At 42.1% G+C, this 27,137-nt stretch overlaps 1 protein-coding gene across 1 annotated transcript; it reads right to left on the bottom strand.

Annotated features, from left to right (window-relative positions):
- Positions 1-217: 217 nt before the first annotated feature.
- Positions 218-26,549, bottom strand: LOC139575478 (forkhead box protein K2-like). Its single transcript, XM_071400481.1, has 9 exons — positions 26,007-26,549; positions 18,233-18,421; positions 13,268-13,418; positions 6,272-6,418; positions 4,709-4,902; positions 3,356-3,552; positions 2,959-3,240; positions 2,517-2,714; positions 218-2,114 (listed from the first exon to the last, which is right to left on the bottom strand). Exons 1-9 carry the CDS (start codon positions 26,297-26,299, stop codon positions 1,897-1,899), a joined length of 1,869 nt encoding a protein of 622 aa, XP_071256582.1. The 5' UTR covers positions 26,300-26,549; the 3' UTR covers positions 218-1,896.
- Positions 26,550-27,137: the final 588 nt, after the last annotated feature.

Raw genomic sequence — 27,137 nt, 5'->3', positions numbered from 1 at the left:
CACCTGCTGGGTGTTGATGAACGGCAGCGATTCAACATGTATAACTGAAGGACGATAATCTGGTCAGAGGCAATAGAATGGCCACGCGCTGCTTCTAAGTAAAGTCTGCCATCAGCTGCTCCGGCGTGTTGAAACATCTGTGAATTAAATGCGTACTGAGAGCAGAAGATCTGATCACTGTTGTGGTGAAACCTTTGGACAAGTAAAATAGAGAGTGAAAGGTTTTAAATTAATTTATATAAAATAAAAAAAAGCATTTATCCACTGAAGCGGAACAAATATCCATCACTTGTATCTTCTTAAGTTTGTATATGTTCCAATCTGAAAACAGACTCGTCAGGTTGTCGGACCAGAATAAAATAATCAAGCAAAGGGTCTGTCCACACCGAAGTCACCACAGCCAAGGATAACAAGAGAAAAAAAATTACATTTTACCAAGTGCAGATCTGGTCTGGTTTTAAGCAGCTCTTTTCTTCTGTTAAATGTACAGTTAAAGCTAGAATCCTTAGTTGCTACATCCATTTTCTGACTTTAATGAATGATATATACCCATCGATTCTTGAATAATAACTTAAACGCCTAATGAGCTTAGTTCAACTCTCGTACCCCATCAGAATCGAGAATATAAACTTGTTCTACTCCAATGTTTGTAAACAATGTAAATGTAAAGCACGGTATAGTCTCAAAACATGGTTAAAACCACAATTTTGATATCATGGATAGTCAGTCCTTGCATCCATAGCCCCGTCTGTCAATTTGAGAGTGGTTACATTTCTCCAGGCCCATCCCTCAGCTTTTTACCAAAAACAGAGGCGGAGTGACCACTTTAGTATTGTTTCAACTAAGGATTCAAGCGATAACGGCTCAGGTACTTTTCTGTAGTCTGTTACATGAAAGCTCGATGAGGAGGCATCTGATCAACTACACATGGAATTAATATGTTTATATCTTACTGGTTATCTGTGCAAGTATGAAAATATGTAAGTGTAACAAAGCAAATTGATTTGGATATGACAGAACGTAGATTTGACAGGGGGGAAAAACACTCCATTGATAGAATTGTAAAAAGAAACTACACTGAACAGAAAAAAAATCCACATACAAACTAACAGCGAGAATTTTGAAGTTCAGGTGGAGTGATTGAAATGTCATTGACCCCACTGCTGTATGCTTTCTTTATTTAAATTGTTATTACTTTTTTTACCTATATAAATGAAAATACATCCAAAACAGATCCTATGGTCCACATACGAACAACAAAATACTGCATTTCTACTTACAGCTGCAATAAGGCTAGGTCAGTATATGAAAGGCTAGCTGCCAAAGGTCCAGGAATTGGCTCCGACTGTTTTGATCCCTTTTGCTGGATGCACTCATTGACATGTCATGTTTGCGTCAAATGCTTGTCATGCTGCTAGTTGGTCACTTCATCCAGTCATCCCATGGGTCCGTTGAGTGGTGCCCTTGGCCGTGGTCCCAATCTGCACTGAGGTAGTTGAGACAGAGGTGCCGCGCGACCGCCGGGCTAACATGGGCCTCAGTCAAACTGCTCGCTGCAGGTGGTCAAAGTTCAGCTCATCATGTTAAAGGTTAATTTTTGTTAAGGCTTCCTGTGGTCTTGGAGTAGTCGTCATCCTCCTCCTCGGCGATGTCTCACAGGGGTACCTTCAAATTAGAGTTCTTCTTTGTCCTAGTTGTCCTTTTTTCAAATCACAACTAAATATTCTCTTCAGTCTGTTTTTTTAAAGGGGTGGTCATATTTTCCAATCCTCTACAATGGTTAAACCCAACTGAAAATCTTCTCCTTTTGGCACCTTGAGAGTCAATGGAAGAAGGGGGAAATAAATGGTAGGAAAGGAGAAAAAAAAAACAAGATGGTGGTGTAGTTGCAGAAGACTAGTTGTGGTGGCTGGCTTGGTCATTGGCTGCCGACGAGTCCGTGTCTGCTGCGCGTGTTGCGGTGGGGGTGGCGCTGTCCCCTTCCTCTGTTTTGATGCGCTTAGCGCCGGGCTGATCGCTGGCCGCCTGGGCTCTGTTCTGTCGTTTGGTCGGGAGGGAGGCTGAAGCGGAGGCGTGAGTGGCCAGCAAGTGGAGAGGACTCGCAACAGCTGTGGCTGAACATAGGGAGGAAGATGAGGGAAAAAATAGAAATATTTCAGAGGCGGAATTGATGGAATACTCTGCTAAGTAATCTAACGTCTTAGAACATATGCCAATAAAAAGTGTACTTTTCCAAACAGTGTAGGAAACTCCAGCCAGACAGGGATTCATATGGCCCTTCGAGATACAAACACACTGCAGAGCAGCACTGACAAGTATGCTGTATGAATTCTAGTTAATTAAACAAACTACTAGGGACTACTCACAACAGTGGTAGACTACAGATGGGGTCAGAGCAGTGGTAGACTACAGATGGGGTCAGAGCAGTGGTAGACTACAGATGGGGTCAGAGCAGTGGTAGACTACAGATGCGGATAAAGCGCTTTGACAGGATCCATTCTAAGTCAGTGTCTCACCTGCAGCGGCCTGCATTGGCATCAGGTGGGTGCCGTTCTGTGTGATGGTCTTTATGGGGAGCTGGTGCTGGCCCAGGGGCGGCTGCTGCTGCACTAAGGTCAGCGTCTGTAAGGGCGTGGTCGACTGGGTTGTCTGGATGATGCGACTGCCACCGCCTATAGAGGCGTGGGAGATGGTTGGAACAGATTCTACTTTTACTAGAGACACAAAAAAAAGAAGAGATGTCAATGACCTCAAATTACATAACACCAAACAAGCACTACAATAACTGATCAACATGATACATTTCACATTTACTAACAACGCATATATACACAGACACAGGTCCCTTGGTCAAGGGTAAAACAGACCTATGTAAACCTGGCTGAAACCACTATTACCTTGAGTCAACACAATCTGTCCATCTACACACACTACACCATCCTCCTTCCCTGCCCTCACCTTTGGCCTCTGAATAGTCTCCGTTCTCCTGGGGCTCAGTCTGGAGGGTGACCATGGCGGGGGTGGCCACTGTGTAGGTGTTGGCGGTGCTGAACCCGGCCACGCTGGTGACAGACATAGCAGGGATCTGGTGGACGACGTGCACCGTCTGCATGACGGGCTGCTGGTTCTGGTTGGTGCTGGTAGTCACAGGCGTGGCCACGGCATAGGTCACCGGCTTTATGGTCTGAGGCAACTGCCGCTGAACCGTGATGAGCACTGGCTGGCTGTTGAGAGGGGAGCCTGGACAAACAATAGCTTTCGTTAACGGAGGATCCACATGTGACGACTGCACATTTGTACATAGGATTGGAGAAGACTCCAACAATGTGATTGGACTAAAATGGGCGTCTCTCACCTGGTGTACTCTGTGCAAAGCGGGCCTCCTGGATGACAGCTAGTTTGGGCTGGACTGCTGTGGCAGGGGGCGGGGCCGGAGCGGGCTCTGGTTCCATCGGGACAGGGGAACCCTCTCGGGATAGGCTGTCAGGGGTCTGCACCCCACTCGAGTGGGCCGAGAGCACCCCAGAGTGATTAGGGGAGACTGGGGCACTCCTGTGAAAGGGAAAAGCAGATAGGGCTCTGAGCATTTTTAAAGCCGAGATTTACATATGCATTGAAATTTACCACGATAGGTCACACTTCCAATGGGAATATATTGTAGTGACCACACATGGCCACAAGGCGATGGCATATCAATCTAACAGTAAAGCAGGGGTGTCCAACTTTTTCTAGCATGAGAGCTACTTTAAAATTATGAAACATATTGCAAAATACTATAAATGTTCCTAGCTTCAAATACACAGTATTTTCCCAAATTCAGTTCTGTTTTTCACTCAAAATTACAATTATTCTCAGAGAAACAATGAAATATGATGTTCTGTGTCCACGCCAATGCTTAAAATCACATTTGAAGACCATTTTTTGGGGGCTGGAAAAAAATACATTTCGATTTGCATGCAATACCACGTTAATTTAGAATTTTGCGAGAGAGGACTGTGCTGGTCTAGCAATGTTTTTGCTGCTGCATGTCATGACAGAGTTTGCTAAACAAAGCCCACCCGATTGATCAAATAACCATGATAGAATTCTGAACGACAGATTTTTACTTTGGCAGCTCAGGGATTCGATCTAGCAACCTTTCGGTTACTGGCCCAACTCTAACCACCTACCTGCCGCCCCACATGACTGGCTCAACTTTTCTGGGAACTATGCTTCATAATGTGACAGGTGAAATTAAGAACGCGATATGCTTCATCTCCTAACATATTACACAAGCTGACTGCAGGTATTTACTTCAAAAGTAACAAAATATTTTAACAAATATTGAAAAACTTAGTTTCAATGGTATTGACGGTATTGAAAAACCATGCCTTGGCTGTTTCAAAATACTCCGGTATACGGTATGCCGCACAAGGCTACTCTCTACCCAGAAGACAATTATCATTCTGTCTTACTGGCTACACAAAGTGAATGGAAGAGAAATGTGTGCATAACAGACATACAGGGGAACTATTGCTGGAAATTAATTGGCAGATATTGTGTTACATTAGACATTTTTTGGGCCAACTGGAGCTAACTAGGGATGGGATAATGTCACTGTGGATTTGTGGATAGATGGGCTGCGAGCGACCGGATGGAGACCCCTGCAGTAAAGCATACAGCAAGCTCATCGTGTGACTGAAACCTGAGAGAGTGAGTAGGTCCATACCTGGAGGAGAGGGGTCCGAGGGGTGTCCTGAAGCAGGGCACACCTCGCGGCCTTCGTTTCCTGAAAGCCTGCTCCGTGAGCTTGCCCTCTGAGGACGGGTCTATCCTCCAGAACGAGCCCTTACCCGGTTCCTCCTGCGATCTGGCTACTTTAATAAAGTAGCGGTTCAGTGACAGATTGTGACGGATCGAGTTCTACAACAGAATACGCCGTCGTGTTAGTACGAACACACTGCAGCCAAGGCTGTTATTCACGTCACAGTTCATCAATGGCACATGCTCAAAAACAACATGGAAACAGATGGGATAAGCCATGTACCGCCCTTCAGTTTGAAGCCAACGTGAATGTGTACTTTTACAAGGTTGCATATTAGTCAAAGCACATCTTAATATACAGTGCCTTCAGAAAGTATTCATACCCCTTGACTTATTCCACATTGTTGTGTTACAGCTTGAATTCAAAATGTATTTAAAAAGTCTCACTCATCTACACAATAAACCTGTTTTTAGAAATCTTTGCTAACCGATTGAAAATTAAATAGTAATCTAATTTACATAATTATTCAGAAGCGAGTCAATACTTTGTAGAAACACCTTTGGCAGCAATTAGGGCTGTGAGTCTTTCTGGGTACATCTCTAAGAGCTTTCCACACCTGGATTGTGCAACACTTGCCCATTATTCTTTTCAAAATTCTTCAAGCTCTGTCAAAATTGGTTGTTGATCATTGCTAGACAACCATTTTTCAGGTCTTGCCATAGATTTTCAAGCAGATTTAAGTCAAAACTGTAACTCCGCCACATTCACGGACTACTTGGTAAGCAACTCCAGTGAAGATTTGGCCTTGTGTTTTAGATACTATCCTGCTGAAAGGTTAATTCATCTCCCAGCGTCAGAGAGAAACAGGATTTCCTCTAGGACCCTCGACCTCAAAACCAGTCCCACTGCATTTTTTCCCCCATTGTTCCCCTCTAAATCAGGGACTGATTTAGACCTGGGACACCAGGTGTGTGCAATTAATTATCAGGTAGAACTGTAAACCAGCAGGCTCTGGATCTCATACGGTAAGAGTAGAGTACCCCTGCTCTAGGATTACGCCTGTGTTTAGCTCCATTCCATTTATTCCCCAGTTCTTAACAATTACAAGCATATCCATAACATGATGCAGCCACCACTATGCTTGAAAATATGGAGTGGTACTCAGTAATATGTTGTATTGGATTTGCCCCAAACACTTTGTATTCAGGACAAAAAGTGAATTGCTTTGCCAAGTATTACTTTAGTGCCTAGTTGCAAACAGGATGCATGTTTTGGTATATTTTTATTCTGTACAGACTTCCTTTCCCTCTGTAAATTAAGTTAGTATTGTGGAGTAACTACAATGTTGATCCATGTTGAAACAAGAAAATGTGGGAAAAAATCAAGGGGCTATGCTCTGGTTTTTGAGATATTTCAAATATAACCATGTGGTGGTATCCTAATGCTATTCAAAACAGGTTCAGATCTTTTCCCTCACATGCACCATTTTCACTGAAATTATTTGTATTGAAAGACGCCATTTCTCACCTGCCAGCCTTTGTCTGCAGTCCTGTAGTAGGGGTAGTTTTTGGTGATGTGAGTGTATATTCCGTTTAGTGTGAGCTGCTTGTCCTGTGCCATTGTAATGGCTTGGACTATCAGTTGTGCATATGAGTATGGCGGTTTGGAATCATCCTAAAGGGAAGAAGAAGAGGAAGGAAGAAAGGGTGTCATTTACTAGGTAGCAAAATTACATATTGTGAGCAATGGCACTGGAGGGAATAGCAGCCGTTTCACGGGCTCCTGGCCAATTGAACTATTGTGTGTTTTTGGGCGTTGATCTTAACTTTTTTTGTACATAATGTTTACACCATCTTTTCCTATGACCGAAAAGAGCTTCTGGAAACCAGAAAAGCCATCACCAACCTCGATTTGAATGAGGACTTTCACTGCAATGAGTCAAAGGACATATTGATTATCCCAGACCAGGCCCAAATCCCTGACACTGAGAAGTAGGCGGCGCTAATGGCTAACGTGCAATCACTGGACGAGCTCGGTTTGAGACTATCCCATCAACGTGATCTGAAGAACTGTAATATCCTATGTTTCTCTGAGTCGTGGTGGAACAAGGAAAATATTAATCTAGCTGGTTTTTCTATACATCGGCCTGACAGAACGGCAGCATCGGGAAAGCTCAGGGGGGGGGGGTGTGCGTCTCGTCGAGGTTCTGCTCACGTTAGAATACCTTATGATAAGCTGTAGACCATACTATTTACCAAGAGAGTTATCATTGTATTTTTCTATCACCATAAACCGATGCTGGCAATAAGACTGGACTCAATGAGCTGTATAAGACCCTAAGCAAACAATAAAATGCTCACCCAGAGGTGGCATTCCTAGTGGCCGTGATTTTAATGCAGGAAACTGAAATACGTTTTTCCTCATTTCTACCAGCATGTCACCTGTACAACTAGAGGTGAAAAAAACTCGAGATCACCTTTACTCCACACACAGAAATGCATACACATCTCTCTCTCCATTTAGCAAATCTGACCATAACTCTATCCTCTTGATTCCTGCTTACAAGCAAAAACTCAAAACAGGAAGTACCAGTGACTCACTCAAGTGACCGGAAGTGGTCCGGTGAAGCGGATGCTAAGCTACAGGACTGTTTTGAAGGCACAGACTGGAATATGTACAGGGATTCATCCGATGGCATCAGTCACTGGCTTCATTAATAAGTGCATTGACAACCTGCCCAGGGACTGCGGTTGAAAATTAGCCGACTGGCTAAAACCGGCACCCAAATGCTTGTAAGAAATTTCACTACACCCTCCGACGAACCATCAAACAAGCAAAGCGTCAATACAGAACTAAGATCAAATCGTACTAGACCAGCTCTAACACACATCGGATGTGGCAGGGCTTACAAACTTTCACAGGTTACGAAGGGAAACCCAGCCATGAGCTGCCCAGTGATATGAGCCTACCAGACGAGCTAAATGCCTTCTATGCTCACTGAGGCAAGATACACTGAACCATGCGTGAGAGCTCCAGCTGTTCCAAATGACTGTGTGATCACGCTCTCCATAGCCAATGTGAATAAGACCTTTAAACAGGTAAACATTCACAAGGCCAGACATATTACCAGGACATGTCCTCAGAGCATGAGCTGCCAAGCAGGAAAGGGTCTTCACTGATATTTTCAACCTCTCCCTGTAATACATACATGTTTCAAGCAGACCACAATTCTGCCCTACCAATCAAAAAGGCAGTAACTGCTCATTTGGTCAAAAATGAGTACGTCATTTTTTGCTACATTAAATACATGCTTAATCACGTGGACAAGTATCCTGCCTCTATTGCGTTTTGGAGAAAATGGGGGTCATGTTAGCAGTAACTGCATAAAGTTACTGTGAACCAACGTAAATAAAAGCCATATTTCTCAGTTCCACGCTATGAGCAGTTACTGCCTTTTTGCTTGGTAAGGCAGCATAGTCCCTGTGCCCAAGAATGCCAAGGTAACCTGTCTAAATGACGATCGCCCCGTAGCACTCACATCTGTAGCAATCAAATGCTTTGAAAGGCTGGTCATGACTCACATCAACACCATCATCTCAGAAACCCTGGACACACTCCAATTCACAGGACAACAACCTTTCCCTCAACGTCTAAGACAAGTGAGTTGATCGTGGACTAGAGGAAACGTAGGGGTGAGCACACTACCATTCACATCGACAGGGCTGTAGTGGATCGAGAGGTTCAAGTTCCTCGGTGTCCACATCATGAAGGATCTATCATGGTCCAAACACACCAACAGTTGTGAAGAGGGCACGACAACGCCTCCTCCCCCTCAGGAGGCTGAAAAGATTTGGCATGGGCCCTCAGATCCTCTAAAAGTTCTACAGCTGCACCATCGACAGCATCTTGACTCACTTGTGGCCTCTATACCAGGCGGTGTCAGAGGAAGGCCCAAAACATTCTCAAAGACAGCCACTCGTTCGCTCTGCTACTGCACGGCAAGCAGTACCAATGCACCAAGTTTGAAATCAACAGGACCCTGAACAGCTTCTACCCCCAAGACATCTAAACAAGACTGCTAAATAGCTAATCAAATGGCTACCAGGACTAGCTGCATTTACCCTTTTTTGCACTTAGTCACTAACTTTTTTTTGCACATCTGCTGCTGCCCATTATCTATCCTGTTGCCTAGTCACTTTACCCCTACCTGTATGTACATTACATAGCTACCTCAATTACCTCGTACCCTTGCACATCGACTCGGTACGGGTACTCCCTATATGTATAGCCATGCTATTTCTATTTGTTATACACCGTGTTTTTATTCTTCGTGTCACTCTCTCAATTTTGTATATTATTTTTCATCTCATCTATAACTCCGCATTGTTGGAAAATAATCCATAAGTAAGCATTTCACTGTTAGTCTACGAAGTATGTGACAAATAAAATTTGATGACAACAAATCATGGGTTTGTTTTGTCACATGCATCTGTTAAAATGCCAAAACAGGCAGACACATGACTACCTTTCCTCTCCAATTAATTAAAGTGTGCACTTATTTAAAAAGGGCAATCTGCAGTTGCAGTACCCATTGATTCTTGAAGAATATAACTTAGAAATGCCCTGAGCTTAGTTCAACTGTCATACCCCATCCAAACAAACTTGTTTTACTCCAATCTTTGTAAACAAAGTAGTGTTGAGCAATTAACCAAAACATCAGATATGTTTTGTTTTTTTACCAATAGAGATAAATCAGATCAAGTCCAAACTGTGTGATATAGTAGAGTTGTAGTTTCCAACAGGCCAATATTCTACATAGATTAGCGCAGTAATTAACCAACATGACCATAAATAATGTCACGCCTACTTGTCCAGTCTGTGTGGGGGCACAGAGGGAGAGAAGAGACAGAAGACACGGGAGCGAGAGGCATAGGGAGCAGTTGCTTTGAGAGGTATCTCTACCTGAAAATACATGACCTAAGTGATTGATAGTTGATATTCAGCAGTTGTAAAAGTATGCATTATTTACTCAAGAACTATTAAAATACTGATTTTGTCAGACAGCAGCTCTATAGAGAGGAGACGATGACTTGGAATTAAATAATAAAAAGTCATCAAATAAAACTAAATGTAATATACCCAACAACTGAAATATTTTTAATATTTATAAAGTAAATAGTAATGATGTAAATAAATTACGGTTAATAAGTGCAGTAATGGGCAGTCACTACCATCATGGGACTTTTGTTAAATGTTTTATTCTGTGTTGTTACATCATTCAATCCACATATAACAATTGTCATTAAATGCACTATGCATTATCAAAACCGTGATCATTTTTTAAATAATAGAACCAAAACAAAAAGCACTAATCACTCAGCACTAGAGTTGCAAAGCGGTGGAAACTTTCCATACATTTTCCATTGGTAGTTATGCCCAGGAATTTATGGAATTTTACTTTATATACATTTTTTTTTTTTTAAGTTAGCTTATAACAGTGAACCTTTTTGTGGGATACACATAAGGCAATTCTAGGTCTTGTGGCATATTTTGGTTGAACTATCCCCAATTCAATGGAGTTGCAACCCTCTGCATGCACAGTGCATTCTTCCATCACATGTACAGCTGATTCTCAAGATCTTGCACACTAATGAGATGCTATTGTGCCCACACTACTACACTGTCTGAGCCAAGGACTACATTCTTTCTGGTAAGTTTTGATTATAATACTGGGTGGGGTGAATATATTGTATATGACATGATTTTTTGTTAACTAGTAAATGGTAGCCTACAGCAAAGTGTTTAACTAATTTCTAACTTGTTAACAGTTTCTGCTAGTTATTTTTTGCTACCATGTGGGTTTTAGCTTGCTTGAGCCTGCTAACTGAGTGTTAATTCAGCTGTTTCCATGTACGTTTCATAAAAAAATATTAATCTTACAAAGGAGTTGTTTAATCTAACTGCTTAACTATTTATCTGTACATGGAATTGTATTTGGGGGTTTTTCACTATTTTTTTCCTCATCTTTACAGGAAAATGTCACGGGCACTATCTGATGTGTGGAGACATTTCACTGCAGCTAATGTAGAAGGAAAAGCTGTGTACATTTGCAAATACTGTGCCAAATCGTATGTGAAGAATGCACCAAAGAAGCAGAATGATCTGGCCAAGTGCATACAATTTCCTCAGCGCTCACAAGCAACCTCTGACAAAAGTCCCTCTACTTCTATTCGAGGTGAAAATGATGAATCAGACACCTTAACACAATTCCTCCTGGAGTCAGAAGTTTTTTTTTACTCAATTGAGGAACGTAGTCAGAGAAATGCTGATTAATGTCTTGCTCGAGCTGTGTATGCAACTTGTGCTCACGGGCAATGTGTATTGGAAGAGATTTCTGAATGTTTTTTGCCCAGCATACACCCCTCCAACCAGACATGCTTTATCTACTCATTTGCTGGATGCAGAGATCAGAGTTCAAGTGAAGGTCAAGCAAATCATAGAGAACGCAGACTATCGCAATCATCTCTGATGGGTGGTCGAATGTTCGTGGGCAAGGAATAATTAACTACATCTCCACCCCTCAACCAGTATTCTACAAGAGCACAGACAAGGGACAACTGACACACCGGTCTCTACATTGCAGATGAGGCAGTCATCAATGACCTTGGACCACAGAAGGTATTTGCACTGGTGACAGACAATGCTGCGAACATGAAGTCTGCTTGGTCTAAAGTGGAGAGTCCTACCCTCACGTCACACCCATTGGCTGTGCTGCTCATGCATTGAATCTGCTCCTCAAGGACATCATAGCACTGAAAACAATGGATACACACTACAAGAGAGCCAAGGAAATGGTTAGGTATGTGAAGGGTCATCAAGTTATAGAAGCAATCTACCTCACCAAGCAAAGTGAGATGAATAAGAGCACCACATTGAAGCTTCCCAGCAACACCCGTTGGGGTGGTGTTGTCATCATGTTTGACAGTCTCCTGGAGGGGAAGGAGTCTCTCCAAGAATATATCACAGTCTGCCGATATGGACAACCACATCAAGAGGATCCTCCTGGGTAATGTATTTTGGGAGAGAGTGGTAAGCAGCCTGAAACCTAAAACAGTAGCCATTGCACAGATTGAGGGAGACAATGCCATCCTGTCTGATGTTCAGACTCTGCTTGCAGATGTAAGGGAAGAAATCCGTACTGCCCTGCCCACTTCACTGTTGCTCCAAGCAGGGGAAACTGCAGTTCTGAAATACATCAGAAAGCGTGAAGACTTCTGCCTGAAGCCCATACACACCACAGCATACGTTGGACTCAAAGTATGCTGGCAAAAGCATCCTGTCGGGTGCAGAGATCAACAAGGCCTATGGTGTCATCACTACCGTGTCTCGCCACCATGGCCTTGATGAGGGCAAGGTTATTTGCAGTCTGGCAAAGTAAACTTCCAAGCAAGGGCTTTGGGATGGAGATGCAATATGGCAGTCATGCCAACATATCTCATCAGCCACCTGGTGGAAGGGACTTTGTGGATATGAGGCTCTTTTCCCTGTTGCCTCCATCATCCTTCAAATCCCACCAACATCAGCCATCTCAGATCGCAACTGGTCCTTGTTTGGGAACACACACACACACCAAAGCACGCAACAGGCTGACCAATACAAGGGTTGAAAAAATTGGTGACCATTCGGGCAAATGTGAGGCTTTTTGAGCCTGACAAGTCATCCTCAACAAGGTTGGAAAGTGACAGTGAAGATGAGGCCTCAGATTCTGATGTTCAAGAGGTGGACATTGAGGAGGTCCAGGGAGAAGACAGAGAAGCCTGAGAGGAAGACAACCAAAGCTTTAGTTTCTAGACTATAATTTTACAGATGTATGTTGAAATTTTTTGGGGGGAGATGGGATGGATCATTGGGGATCATTCAATATTCCCTTTCTTTTGTTGTTCAGTGAAATGTGAAGAGCCAACTCAATTAAAGTTCAATTCGTAATTTTTTCTCTCTATTGGAAGGACTTAAACATTTGCAATTATGTCTACTTATGATAAGGTAAAGGGTTTATGTTTCTGTCTCCATATGATATGGTAAATATATCCAAAGCAAAAAAACAACATTTAAATGGTATTAATATTAATCTGCATAGATATCCGTTAATTACCATATATTCCCGTTAATTCCCACAGAAAGTTTCCACCTCTGAATATTCCCCAAAATGTGCAACCCTACTCAGCACTAAAACAAAGTAAATGTAAACAAACACTGTACACCCTCATAACATTAAAACTATATTGATATCATGGTTGGTAAATTCTTGCATCCATAGCTCCGTCTATGAATTTGAGAGTGGTTACATTTCTCCAGCCCCATCCCTCAGCTTTTTACCAAAACAGTGGCGGGGATAACATTTTATGGTTTCAACTGCTGATTGCCACTAAATTAAAAATGCCAGTTTCACAGACACAGATGAATGTAAGCCTAGCCTTAGACTAAAAGGATGTTCAATGGAAATTCTCTGTATGTGGTGCTCACCTTGGGGCTGTCCCCTCCTGAGGCCTCCTTGTCGTTCTCTGACTGGGAGTTGTCGTTTATGAGCTGTAGCTCTGCAGAGCTGACGATGCGACCCATCCTGTAGCCAGACAAGCCCGCTCCCCTGGGACTGGAGGGGCACGAGTTGGCAGCACTGTAGGGAAGAAGAGAACCAGACTGTTAGTCACCAAGTCTGTCAGCATGATGACAAACACAGTACATATCAAATTATCTGACTAAGAATAATGCAATACTTTTATGCTACAAACAAAACTGCCTAATTGATCCACTGATGACCTCAGTTCCTTTTTTAGAAATCAAGCAATGGTTTACAATTAGCCAAGATATTCTGAGGAATAGGGGGCCCCAGTAAAATAAATATCTTGGCTCAGCTTATCTGTACCCTTTCCTGCAGTCATTATCTAACCCATATTGAAAGGAGAGCAAAACTGTTTCATGAGGCATTAAGTTGAGAGTTAAAACAGCAGAAAAAGCTTAAGGATTTGTCATTAGTTGAAGCAAGCATGAATAATCTGGAGATAAACACTGATGATTGGCTAAAATTAAATGAAAACATCAATATTGGAGCAGTTCCATCATCGGTGCAATGTGCCGTAGCTGATTGGCAGATGTGCTAGTAGGAATTCATGGGTGGATTAGCACTAGAGGTCGACCGATTAATCGTAATGGCAAATTAATCAGGGCCGATTTCAAGTATTCATAGCAATCAGTAATCGGCATTTTTGGACGCTGATTATATTACAATCCACGAGGAGACTGCATGGCAGGCTGACCACCTGTTACGCGAGTGCAGGCAGCAAGGAGCCATGGTAAGTTGCTAGCTAGCATTAAACTTATCTTATAAAAAAAAAACAATCTTAACATAATCACTAGTTAACTACACACGGTTGATGATTTACTAGTTTATCTAGCTTGTCCCGCGTTGCATATAATCAATGCGGTGCCTGAAATTGTGTCACTTCTCTTGCGTTCAGTGTAAGCAGAGTCAGGGTATATGCAGCAGTTTGGGCTGCCTGGCTCGTTGCGAACTGTGTGAAGACCATTTCTTCCTAACAAAGACCGTAATTAAATTTGCCAGAATTGTACATAATTATGACATTTTATTTTCTCCCTCTTTTAATGTGGTCTGGACGGGGGCTACGTTGCCATTTACTCAATGCGGGGCGGAGAGGATGAGGCATTTCTTTGGTGGGGAGGGGGAGACGTTGTGCGTCGCTAACGGTTCCCGTTTTTTTAGGAACACATAATTGTGACTGGGCGGGGGGGGGGGGGGGGTAATAGATCCAACGGGATATGTCGAGTTGTTTGGGAACTCGGCTGGGGTGTTCAGAGATTGGTATTTTATGTAAACCATTTATTTTCCTTTTACGTGAACGCAGCTGTAACTACTATCCACCTTTACCCAGAGATGACTTGTACTAAAGTTCGATTACTGTTCGATGACGATGACTAGTACCTTAAATCTATTGACATGGAACTGCCATGGTCTTTGTAGGGCCGCACAGGCCTCCATGTGCTCGCCAGAGGTAGCCTGACTGCCATTAGGTACCGAGATGAGATCCTCAGACCCTTTGTGAGACCATATACTGACACATACACATTTGTGGCCTGCTGGAGGTCATTTTGCAGGGCTCTGGCAGTGCACCTCCTTGCACAAAGGCGGAGGTAGCGGTCCTGCTGCTGGGTTGTTGCCCTCCTACGGCCTCCTCCACGTCTCCTGATGTACTGGCCTGTCTCCTGGTAGCGCCTCCATGCTCTGGACACTACGCTGACAGACACAGCAAACCTTTTTGCCACAGCTCGCATTGATGTGCCATCCTGGATGAACTGCACTACCTGAGCCACTTGTGTGGGTTGTAGACTCCGTCTCATGCTACCACTAGAGTGAGAGCACCGCCAGCATTCAAAAGTGACCAAAACATCAGCCAGGAAGCATAGGAACTGAGAAGTTGTCTGTGGTCACCACCTGCAGAATCACTCCTTTTTTGGGGGTGTCTTGCTAATTGCCTATAATTTCCACCTTTTGTCTATTCCATTTGCACAACAGCATGTGAAATGTATTGTCAATCAGTGTTGCTTCCTAAGTGGACAGTTTGATTTCACAGAAGTGTGATTGACTTGGAGTTACATTGTGTTGTTTAAGTGTTCCCTTTATTTTTTTGAGCAGTGTATATACACATACATATAAAATCGGTATCTGCGTTAAAATCATAATTGGTCGACCTCTAATTAGCACTGCTACAACTTTCCTTTCACATACTATATAGGGGTAGTTTACATTTGAACACAGCAGAAGCTATTAAGGATGTGACAAATGGGGGGAAAAGTTCTTAATGTTTAAACAGCAATTTTATCATATGTTTTCCTTTAAAACGATAGGGAAAAAAACATTCCACGTGAATTCACAATTCAGCTGCGCTGCTGCCCACAACGGTTTGGGTCTCACAGTGTGCCTCTTTCAGATGGTTAAGCATTGCACCTGTACTACCATTACTGTACTTCAATTCCACCTCGCAAAATGTGCATTTCCTTCACATTAACTTCTCAAAGTATTGCCATACAGGGCTTCAGTGCTGTCGCTTGCCTTTCTCTGCCATTTATCCAAGTGTTAATGATGATGACGTAGTGGTGGACAGTTGACGCCAAAATAACTCACTCAGACTTGCACGTCAACACCCCATTTCTGGAGAGTTAAGATTCAATTCCGCTAGGAATTTTGGAATGGAGGAGCCTGATTACAACTGAGCACATTTAACAATATTTGAGATATTAAAGATAGAATCCTTCAAATGTTCCAGGCGCTCCTAAACAAAATGTCTAGGTCGCACAGAAAAATATTTAGGCGCATATGCGAGTAAAATGGTCACACTGTAGAGCCCTGGATTAGTTACCATACTTTAGGGAACACAAACACTTGCATCTTTCATAGCGAGCTATCGAGGGACGGAGAGAGAGGGGAGGGGCACAGTATAGGCAGGTCGGCCACCAGGCAGAAGGGGAAAAAAACAGCTGAGAAGTTGAGCCTAGCACTTCAACACTCTTAGATGTTGCGGATATTTACCCACTATGCAGTTTACTTTCTGCAGCTAAGTCATATCGCTGAGTCAACCTTTACACAACTTTCCCCAGGCCTATTGTCTAGTTTGGCAATAACACAAAATATGATGTGTGATAACTGCAATGTGAATTTAAAAATGTTTCCTAAAGTTAAGGATCCCAATTACATTTAAACGTTCACACCCCTAGGAGCCAGTGTTAATTTAGTCAACAATAACTAATCAACAACCAATTTTTCCTGTCTAAAACTACTACGATAATGAAATGCACTGGAAAAAACGAACTATTACAAATTCATTTTCATTTTAGTCTACGAAAATGTGAAAGGAGAATCCCACGTCCATTAGTCTCACATTTCATTTGACATGAGGCTCCTTTTCAACTGTTTTGTCCAATCCTAAGCATGCATGCGTGTAGAATATTTAATTCAATCCTCTCATTACATATTTGAGCTGCACGGTCTGATTGAGTTGATCTGCCAGGGTCTCCCACACAGTTCCCAGGTGGTCACTTCAGACACTCGTTCAATCTTTTAAACTGATGCAAAGCCAGGACAGTAGGCTTGTATACAGATTTTCATGTCGTCATACAGTCCCTTCTCTCGTTCCAGGATTTACGGTATTACCAGCATAGCACACAAGAGGGCGCTACAAACAAGAAAAGTCAACCGGGCTTCTTACCAGAATGCAAACAAAAATTAGCAAACTAATTGCGAAATGCCAACGAGCAAAACCAACTAATTACAAAGACCAGCAAATACAGCTCATAAAGTTAAACAAAAGTAGCTACCGTAGCGAACGAGAGAAATTGTGCAAATGAACAAAGTTGTGATGCTTCTCTTCCTTCGGAAAAGCATGCATGTGTACATGGGCCAGATGGGAGAAGGGGAAAAAAACACTAGTAGAAAGCACAGGGGGAAAATGGCAGCTGTACAGAACTCATCTAGCGCTCTGACTTCTGGCAGAAAGCCATTATAATATATCTGATGGCTTCATCACCTCACGTGCCCCGCACAACAGAGACTCGCCGATCGATATAGAATGTTGTGGACTCACCACATGGCTTTCTCCAATTGTGCTACTTACAAACAAACGTGACTGGCTCAACTGTTCTGGGGAACTATGGTAAGCTTCATCACGTAAAATAATGTGACAGGTGAAATGAAGAATGCAATATGCTTTATCTCGTGATGTATTGCACAAGTTGACTGCAGATATTAACATAAAAAGTTGCTACAAATTTTCAAATTTACTATAACTTCAAAGAAATAGTTGACGATTTTGAAAAATCCTCCTGTGGCTTCTTCCAAATACCCCGTTATACAGTATACCACCCAAGCCTACAGGATACTTGACTTGTAACTAACCTTTCCTATGGAAAAAACAAATGCTATTTGTTGAATATTAGTAGTACAGTAATACTCCTGGCATTTTTGTAAAGCTCAATTTCCCCCCTTTTCAAGGAATGTGCACATGATGGAAGTTAGAGGTAGCCTAAATATTCATAATTTAAATCGGAAAAAATGCACTTAATATGTGACCTAAATGGCTGTGACTTAAACTAGACAAACTGCCCAGAGTTGTGGTCGACTAATAATAACTAACAAAGGATGAAATGACTAAAATGTGACTGAGAATAAAAGGTATTAAAACAGCTGTCAAAATTAACATTGCTAGAAGCCATGTATTTTCAGTCAACACACAGACTAGGCTTAACAAGTATACACAAAATAAAGCTGTGTTGGACAGATTGTGTAGGTTAGGGGGTGACCTAACCTGCAAGCTGAGCCTGGTTCACAGCTTCCTCTAGAGTTCAATAAACTAAGCATTAGCCGCCAGGCCAGTATAAGTTCTCACGGTTAACTGAGGCCCAGGCCTACTGTTACTGTACCTGATGGTGCCGGTGGGCGAGGGCAGAGGGCTCATGAGGTGTGCGATGTTGTCTGGAATGTTTATGGTGAGTGGAGAGATGTGGACTGGTTTTACTGGAGACTCAGGCGCCTCACGCTTCTCCCTCTTCCCACTGGACAGGGCTGTGAATGTGATCTTGATGTTTGTGCTGGGAAACCTGAAAGTGCACCTGCAGAGAAAACGAGACAAAAGGTTCAAATTCACCTACCACACAATGTAATGCAACCTTCCAGTCTGTGGCCTCTGAGCATCCACACACACTACATGTTAATGTTTTTAAATGTATGTAAACTGTAAAAAGTATTTTGTATGTAATGTCTTTTTCGTTATACACTACTTATATGGACACCTGCTCATCGAACATCTTATTCCAAAATCATGGACATTAATATGGAGTTGGTTCCCCTTTTGCTGCTATAACAGCCTCCACTCTTCGTGGAAAGACTTCCCATAGATGTTGGAACATTGCTGCGGGGACTTGCTTCTATTGAGCCACAAAAGCATTACTGAGGTCGGGCACTGATGTTGGGCGATTAGACCTGGCTCGCAGTCGGCGTTCCAATTCATCCCAAAGGTGTTCGATGGGGTTGAGGTCAGGGTTCTGTAAAGGCCAGTCAAGTTCTTCCACATCGATCGACAAATCATTTCTATATGGACCTCGCATTGTCATGCTGAAACAGGAAAGGGCCTTCCTCAAATTGTTGCCACCAAGATGGAAGCACAGAAGTCTAGAATGTCATTGTATGCTGTAGCGTTAAGATCTCCCTTCACTGGAACTAAGGGGCCCGAACCTTGAAAAACAGCCCCAGACCATTATTCCTCCACCAAAGTTTAAAGTTGGCACTATGCATTGGGGCAGGTAGTGTTCTCCTGGCATCAACCAAACCCAGATTTGTCCGTCGGACTGCCAGATGGTAAAGTGTGATTCATCACGCCAGAGAACGAGCTTTCACTGCTCCAGAGTACAATGGCGGCAAGCTTCACACATTTTATGAAGCTCCTGACAAACGGTTCTTGTGCTGACGTTGCTTCTAGAGGCTCAGGCTAAATATAGGCTGTGGTAGCCTAATCAAACACACATTCTCATTGTGGGGTAAACAACAAGCAGTGTGAATGCCTAGAATGGAGATGTCCATATACACCAAGGTTCAATCAGTACAGGATCAGGCTCCATCACCACACCCTAGAGAGATGGAGGCCCAGATTGTTATGCCATTCCTGCTTCCTTTTGGTCCGGATGCCAGGTGCTGCAGCACTTGTTGCCAAGCCCCAACAGAGCTGGCATAGAGCACATTCAGAGAGAACAGTGTCCCTGACACCCATGTCTCAAATTAGCATTGCTACTCAGAGGGTGAAAAACTGCTGGGAGCCAGCCTGGTGAAGCCAGACACTTCAATTATGCATATGCACTCCAACACCCTTTCAGGACCAATGTAATACCCCTGTCAACAAAGAGCATGGGAAACTAAATTATTTGATGAAATAGGGGGATGTTGATGACCTCATTATGCAGACCACACGTAGCTAGTGTCTAGTGGGAAAACATGTTTTTTCAAAACTAGTTACCAGCATGGTACAGGGATGCAAACTGGTGAGGGCCCAAAAAGGTGACACTTTTGTTTTGCACTGAAACATGCAAAACATGCAAAACATGCAGGTTAACTAATTAAACAAATAATATGATCTACATGATCAGTCTCTGTGTGTAAAATAAAAAGTGTTTAATGTGAACCTAACTCACAGCAAAAAAAATGTAAAGAAAGCAATCCAATGTTATTTGTTGCCTAGACTTTACTGAAAATGACACTCAAGTTGAGAAAAAAACAATACACTAATATTGCAGTTAGCCATGACAGCCTTTATAATAGAACGCTTGTGACCACACACACACACACACATTGCACATGGGAAAAATACATTTTAAAGTAGAAATAGAATGAAACAAAAGAGGCATTCTATTTTTGCTCTATTATAGTGGTCACTATAGACATTGATCAAAAATAACATTCACTGAGTTAAATTATAATCCCCCTCACACGTGTTACTGTCAAGTTCAACACAACAAAAACAATATATTTGGGCTGCACTGCACATTATTACATTGTACACTTTCTGCCGGTGGACATCTGTTCTACAATGTGCCAGCAAAAGTGAGAAAGAGGGAAAGTGTGTGGTGTTCCTTTCACCTCTATCGTGGCATCCAGCTTAAGCCAGGCCCAGCTCCACACCCTGAATGTACTTGTTTAACTCACCTAATTCTCTCATTCTGAAAATTAACCACATACTGTAGAGGGAAAACATTAGTTAACAGATAGTGGTTAGTTCTTTAGCTAATTAACATTTCACACAGATTGCCAGGGTACAGTAAGCAACTAACGCGTTATAACTTGAGGAACGGCAAGGAGTCGCACACCAGTTAATACTATAGAGAATTGGTTAGGTTACTAACGTTAGCTCATTTGATATTGTAATGTTAGCAGTCTACTTTATTAGCAAGCTAATTTTCACACCATAAACTCAATTATTTGATCAGATAAGTTTGCTAATATTTCTCTGTCTAGCTAACTGAGAATTAGATCCAGCTAGCAAGATACTTAACAATGCTAATACCAGTTCCACACTTTCTCCCTCACCACAAACTTTCTAAATGCCATTAGTTTTTCGGTTACAGCTCATGAAGTACGCTTCATCACCTTCTCACCCCCGTCTCCATGGTCAGGCTTCTCATCTAACGTTACCTCTTCGTTATCGTTCAGGGGATGCGCTGCTGTAACTGGCAAGCTGCATTTCCAGAGCGCTCGCTGATGCTGTAACTAGTAAGTTGGTTCTCTCTTTCTTCAGTCGCGTGCTGCGCTGCATTCTGTTATGTAAACGATTGGCTGAGGCTTGGATACAGCCAGTATTGCTCCAAACTTGCATCACTCGTTCCCTTACAGCCAGTAGTGATCCAACCCCCCCTCCCCACAAACTTTTATCATTGGATCTATACGAATCACGTAGGTCACCTAATTTGGATTCAAAACGGCAAATTTCACCAAAAGGTGACTAGTTTGCATCCCTGATGGTAGAGGCAGGTAGCAATATTCAATAGGCCTAATGATGCCTTTGGATCGCTCAAACTTAAAAAGCACAAGAAAGAGGATTGACACCCACCATCTCAGATTGTTCTGAAATCATTTCTGTTAGAAACAGATAAGATTAGCATTCCTGCAACATTGAGCTAATCCATTGAACCCAACTGGCCATTTTAATTTATAGGATTCAAAATAATATTCAATAAATATAGCACCTAAGATATGAGTTGGAGCAAACGTTTTTTCTAACAATGAGTTAGACATGAGGAATCCAAAGAAATGGTGTAAAGCCACCAAGGACCCCCCCCCCCACATACACACCCCATGCAGATCCCACTCAACAACGAGTATACAGTATTCGTTCTCCATGTAGTAAGGGGCTGAGGATCGGCATATTGTTTCTTCATCCTATGTAATGTATCCTCAGTGAATTTGGTGATGTTCAGAGTAGAGGCATGGCCGATTAATTAGGGCCAATTTCAAGTGTTCATAACAATCGGTAATTGGCCTTTTTGGATGCCGATTACATTGCAATCCACAAGGAGGCTGCGTGGCAGGCTAACCACCTGTTACGCGAGTGCAGCATCAAATGGACCTTGTGGCTGCAAGGATCCAAGGTAAGTTGCTAGCTAGCATTAAACTTATCTTAGAAAAAAACAATGAATCTTCATATAATCACTAGTTAACCTAGTAATATCATCAACCATGTGTAGTTAACTAGCTTGCTCTGCGTTGCATATAATCAATGTGGTGCCTGTTAATTTATCATCGAATCACAACCTACTTCAACTTCGCCAAACAAGTGATGATTTAACAAAAGTGCATTCGCGGAAAAAAGCACAATCGTTGCAACAACATATCTAACCATCAATGCCTTTCTTAAATTCAATACACAAGTATATTTTTTAAAACCTGCATATATAGTTAAAATAAATTCATGTTTAGCAGGCAATATTAACTAGGGAAATTGTGTCACTTCTCTTGCGTTCAGTGCAAGCGAGTCAGGCTATATGCAGCAGTTTGGGCCAGGTGGCTCTTTGCGAACTGTTGAAAGTCCATTTATTCCTAACAAAGACAGTAATTACTTTGCCAGAATTGTACATAATTATGACATAACATTGAAGGTTGTGCAATGTAACAGTAATATTTAGACTTAGGGTTGCCACCCGTTCAATAAAATACGGACCTCTAGTTCAGAGAAATTAGTCATTGAAGTTGTTGGGTTTATGTGCCATCTTACATCCTGATATTACTTGGTTCTGACCACTGATGGTGTTGTTCCTGCTATTGAGGGGGGGGGGGGAAATCACCTAATAGCAAGAACAGCACCATCAACATTGTGCTCAGCAGCACACTCACATGGCAACCATCAGGGTGTCTTTGATACAGGAATGCTGAGCTCTGAGACATCACATTCCTCGCAGAGTGCTGTGTGTGACCAAAGGCAACACACATTGCTTTTACAACGTTGGGTTTGTGTGTGTGTTGGGGGCTCACTGATCCTCTGTCAGTCAGGCACAGAGGCATACAAACAACAAACAGAATTCATTTTGCCACCAGACCCCCAATCTCTACTACCTGAGGTAAAGAATTCCACTAGACCACAAAACCCACCCCCTACCAGACAATGAATGTTATTATATAGTCTACTATCTGCTTCAATCAATTCATACTTAAATGTTTTCAACAATAAAAGAAGCTTGGTTAAGAGGATAAGCTTGTATGGAAATCCCAAGTCATTTTGCAAAGAGCTGAGTTTTCCCACAGCCTCAATGCATTTTTACATTCAGGCTCCTTTGCCAATTTCCATCCTTGCTCAATGAGACCAAACATTTTGTAAAAGCAAATGCACAGTTGCTATGTTATGCTAGGATGTAGAACACAACGGACCCTCAAAAGATCAAAAAGTATCCAAGCTCAGGGCAGCAGAGACAAGAAGTCTTCTCTATTTCTTTCACTTTTTTTGCCCAAGATAATCATCATCCCTAAAGATTATCCTAAAAACACATAACATTCGAATGAGACAAAACAATGAGCATCAAACTAATATAACTGCTTTACACAGATTCAGTTAGGATGTAAACAGTCATGGCAAGACTATGCCATGGAGTAATTATGTAGGCGTGGGAGAGCAACAACATGGAGGGCAGGGCAGCAGTGACTGCTTCATTCTGGCAACTTGTCATTCTGTTAAAATCCAGGGGACATAAAGGACCCCAGTCCAGAGCTCTCCAAGCCAAGACTGTCTGTCCACTTCCCTGATCATTCTTTGCCTTAGGTAGGGTGGGCTACTATAGTCATTATACCCATAAAGCCCAATTCCAAAATAAGGATATCACAAGGTTTTCATGAAGCTGTAGATGTGAACGTATAAAAACACACCCCTGATTTAAAGTTGGAGACTTTTATCTCCCTCAACAACTTTAAAAATCTGCTATCCGAGCAGCTAACCGATCGCTGCAGCTGTACATAGTCCATCTGTAAACTACCCACCCAATTTACCTACCTCACCCCCCATACTGCTTTTATTTATTTACTTTTCTGCTCTTTTGCACACCAGTATCTCTTCTTGCACATGATCATCTGATGATTTATCACTCCAGTGTTAATCTGCTAAATTGTAATTATTCGATTTATTGCCTACCTCATGCCTTTTGCACACATTGTATATAGATTCTCTTTTTTTTCTACCATGTTATTGACTTATTTATTGTTTACTCCATGTGTAACTCTGTGTTGTCTGTTCACACTGCTATGCTTTATCTTGGCCAGGTCGCAGTTGCAAATGAGAACTTGTTCTCAACTAGCCTACCTGGTTAAATAAAGGTGAAATAAAATAAAAAAAATAAATACAGTGTATGAATGGGTAAGAAGACTGGGTGGTCAGTTAAAGGGGCAATGAGCAGTTGCTACATCCATTTTTGGACGTATAAATTAATTATATGTACCCCACTGATTCTTGAAAAATATAACTTGTCTCATGTCATACCCCATCACAACCCAAAATATAAACATGTTTTACTCCAATGTTTGTCAAAGTAAATGCAAACAAACACTATTATAGGGTGCATTCGTAAATTCACTCTGGCTTTCTACGCCGATTTCAGAGCACGCTCATCTGAGTACCAGAGTGCAGAATAACTGATGAATTTAAAAACAGTGCAACACCAGTTGAATATGACCTGTCAGTAAACAATGGCAAAATATTTTTTTAAATTGTTGCCAGCAGCACAGTTAAAGTCACCAACGCTCTAGATAACATACACAGCCTAACCAGCTCTGCTAGGGAGATAGAAATGGTCAGAGTGATGTGTTCTCTCATTTGTGTCTGGAAGTAGCTAGCAAGTTAGCCAACTTTAGCCAGTTAGCTTGGGTGATTGACTGATGTGAGTTCCGAATGCTTGGATCAACCCTACTCCTCGGGCAGAGCGTCCAGTGTGCGCTGACAACGCTCTGAATTTGTGCGCACTCTGGCACTCCAGAGTGAATATATACGAACACACCCATAGCCTCAAAACATGTTTAAAACTATCATTTTGGATGGTCAGTCCTTGCATCCATACCTCTATATATGAATTTGAGTGGTTACATTTCTCCAGCCCCATCCCTTAGCTTTTTACCGAAACAGGGTTGGGGAGGCCACTTTGTTATTGTTTCTACTGCTGACTGCTGCTTTAAGAATGCAGCTTTGTGTTTGTATGTCACTGAGGCAACTGACCAATGAATGAGCCCCAGCAGCCCACTACATTTTGTTGTGAATTATGCATCAAATATCAACATTCAAAAGTTCCTAATTAAATACAGGGTTGTCTTCAGATGTAATGGTTGAGTTGGAGTGTATGTTGCAAGTTTCTTTAGAATAAAATTAGGCAAATCTGACAAAACAAACTATGCATTCCGGGAATTTGGCATAGAAATAGAATCTCATTTTAGTATTATGGAATTCAAATCGGTCTAAGAGAACAGAGTAATGTTACCGTGATGGTAAGAGGAAAATAATGGTCAGTGAATATTTTGAGAAAACTATTTCCTATGTATTGTAACGTTAGCATGGGCCTTTGTGACCTGCCATTATAATTTTGTGAATGGAGCAAACTGAAGCAAAACATCTATCTTCCGAGTTGTGCAAAGCTGACCTGTAATGACCCGTATCAGAAATGTTCAATTGAGTGATGGCCTAGTGATGCACATCACACATGTTATAAAGATACAGGCCTACAAGCAACGTAGCCATCCACAAACTTAAATATAAACAAAACATCGATCATACCCACCTGACTAACAAAACACTTGCACAGAACTATATGACATTGTTTACATGTATGACCAAGTAACTTACACAGCTAACTAGTTACAATAATAATCCACTATGTGATAGCAAATCAACTGAAAGCTGGCCGACAGACAGTGTGCTGTAGAATCAAGTTCGAATATGGCTAACTACATTTGGCTGTCTTAATTCAGAATATATTTTATAACAATGGGAGGGCAGTTCATAACATGTAGCTACTAGTATCTGACAAACACTGTCTAGTTGACGTTAATTAGCTAGCAAAGATGAACCTACATGGCAAACACCACCCCGTAGTCTTGCTGCAACAGCACGTGGTTTGTGGTAATTGAAAACAAAGATAAGATAACCAGCTAGTTATTATAAACACAGATACATGTTGAACTTACATTCGTGGTAGTTGTAGAGGAGGGGCACCCCGTCTGAGGAACACTCCATCCACGAACACCCCATTTTTGCCGAGGCATCGCAAGTAGAAGTCTCCACCACCAGTGCTATCGTCACTAACTGTGAATATTTCGAGATGTCTTCGAGAAATAAAACTGGAATGACCCATGCTCACATCCACGGAGCCCTGAGACGAGTTCCTCCCGATAGTCACCGAGCGCTTTTTCATCAGGTATTCGAATTCACGGCCCTCAAGCCGGGCAACCGGCCCTAGCGACCCGCTTAACACCGCCATTTTACAGGATAAAGGGTATATTTGACAAATACTTATTTAAAAAAAACACCGGTATGGAGATGCCCGTGTAGGTATTTTAAATGCCGTCGCAAATTGTCGAATCTAAAAAAAAAAGGGGGGGCATCAAATTTAACACAAAAATTTAAGGGAACGTGCCAGACCAGGGACAGCGGCTCCAACCCAGCGCCGCGACACAGAGAGAAAGGGTAGGAGAAGGCTCCAACCAAACAACACAACATGTGGATATACCACGATTGACAATCCAATAACCCAATAAAAATTGAACAGGCACTTGACGCTACAAAGAGAAGACCAATCAGACACAAGAAACAGCTGATCATTGACTCAAGTTTGGTTGAACTGTAGCGTACGCGCATTGTGTTGTCAATAATTACCACATACAGAAAGTCAAAATTGGCTATATCTTAAAAATGTGATTTTTGGTCTTAATTTAAGGTTACGGTTAGGCATACAGTTAACAGTGTGGTTAGGTTTAAAATCACATTTTAAAAAGATCATTGTAGAAATAGGCGGGGCTTATGACTTTGTGGCTGTGGTATGTATTATGCGTGGCGAGATGTAAGTCCCGGCACCATCGTTAAAAAAAAAAAATCTAACGATGCCATTGCCAAGATGACAACGATTTCATGCTGTATGAGTGTTCTTTTTGTTAACATAGAATTGGATTATTCGTAAAACATTTATGTTGATGATGACGTTGTGATTTTCCACTGCATGTTTACATATTCAAATCAACATGTCCCATATAACCGAAATTATGAACAAGCTTGACATTTTGGATGAACAAATTGCCAATCGGAAGAATGGCTGGTATAGG

Source organism: Salvelinus alpinus, chromosome 1 (assembly GCF_045679555.1).
Source record: "Salvelinus alpinus chromosome 1, SLU_Salpinus.1, whole genome shotgun sequence".
Taxonomy (NCBI): domain Eukaryota; kingdom Metazoa; phylum Chordata; class Actinopteri; order Salmoniformes; family Salmonidae; genus Salvelinus; species Salvelinus alpinus.
Note: the sequence above shows the minus strand (reverse complement) of the source record. Positions and strands in the feature narration are given on the sequence as shown.

Coding starts and splice junctions, on each gene's coding strand:
- LOC139575478 (XM_071400481.1), bottom strand. CDS start 26,299: ATGGCGGTGTTAAGCGGGTCGCTAGGGCCGGTTGCCCGGCTTGAGGGC. Junction 13,419..18,232: donor TCGCCCACCGGCACCATCAG/GTACAGTAACAG, acceptor TCTTCCCTACAG/TGCTGCCAACTCGTGCCCCT. Junction 6,419..13,267: donor CAGGAGGGGACAGCCCCAAG/GTGAGCACCACA, acceptor TCTTCCCTTTAG/GATGATTCCAAACCGCCATA.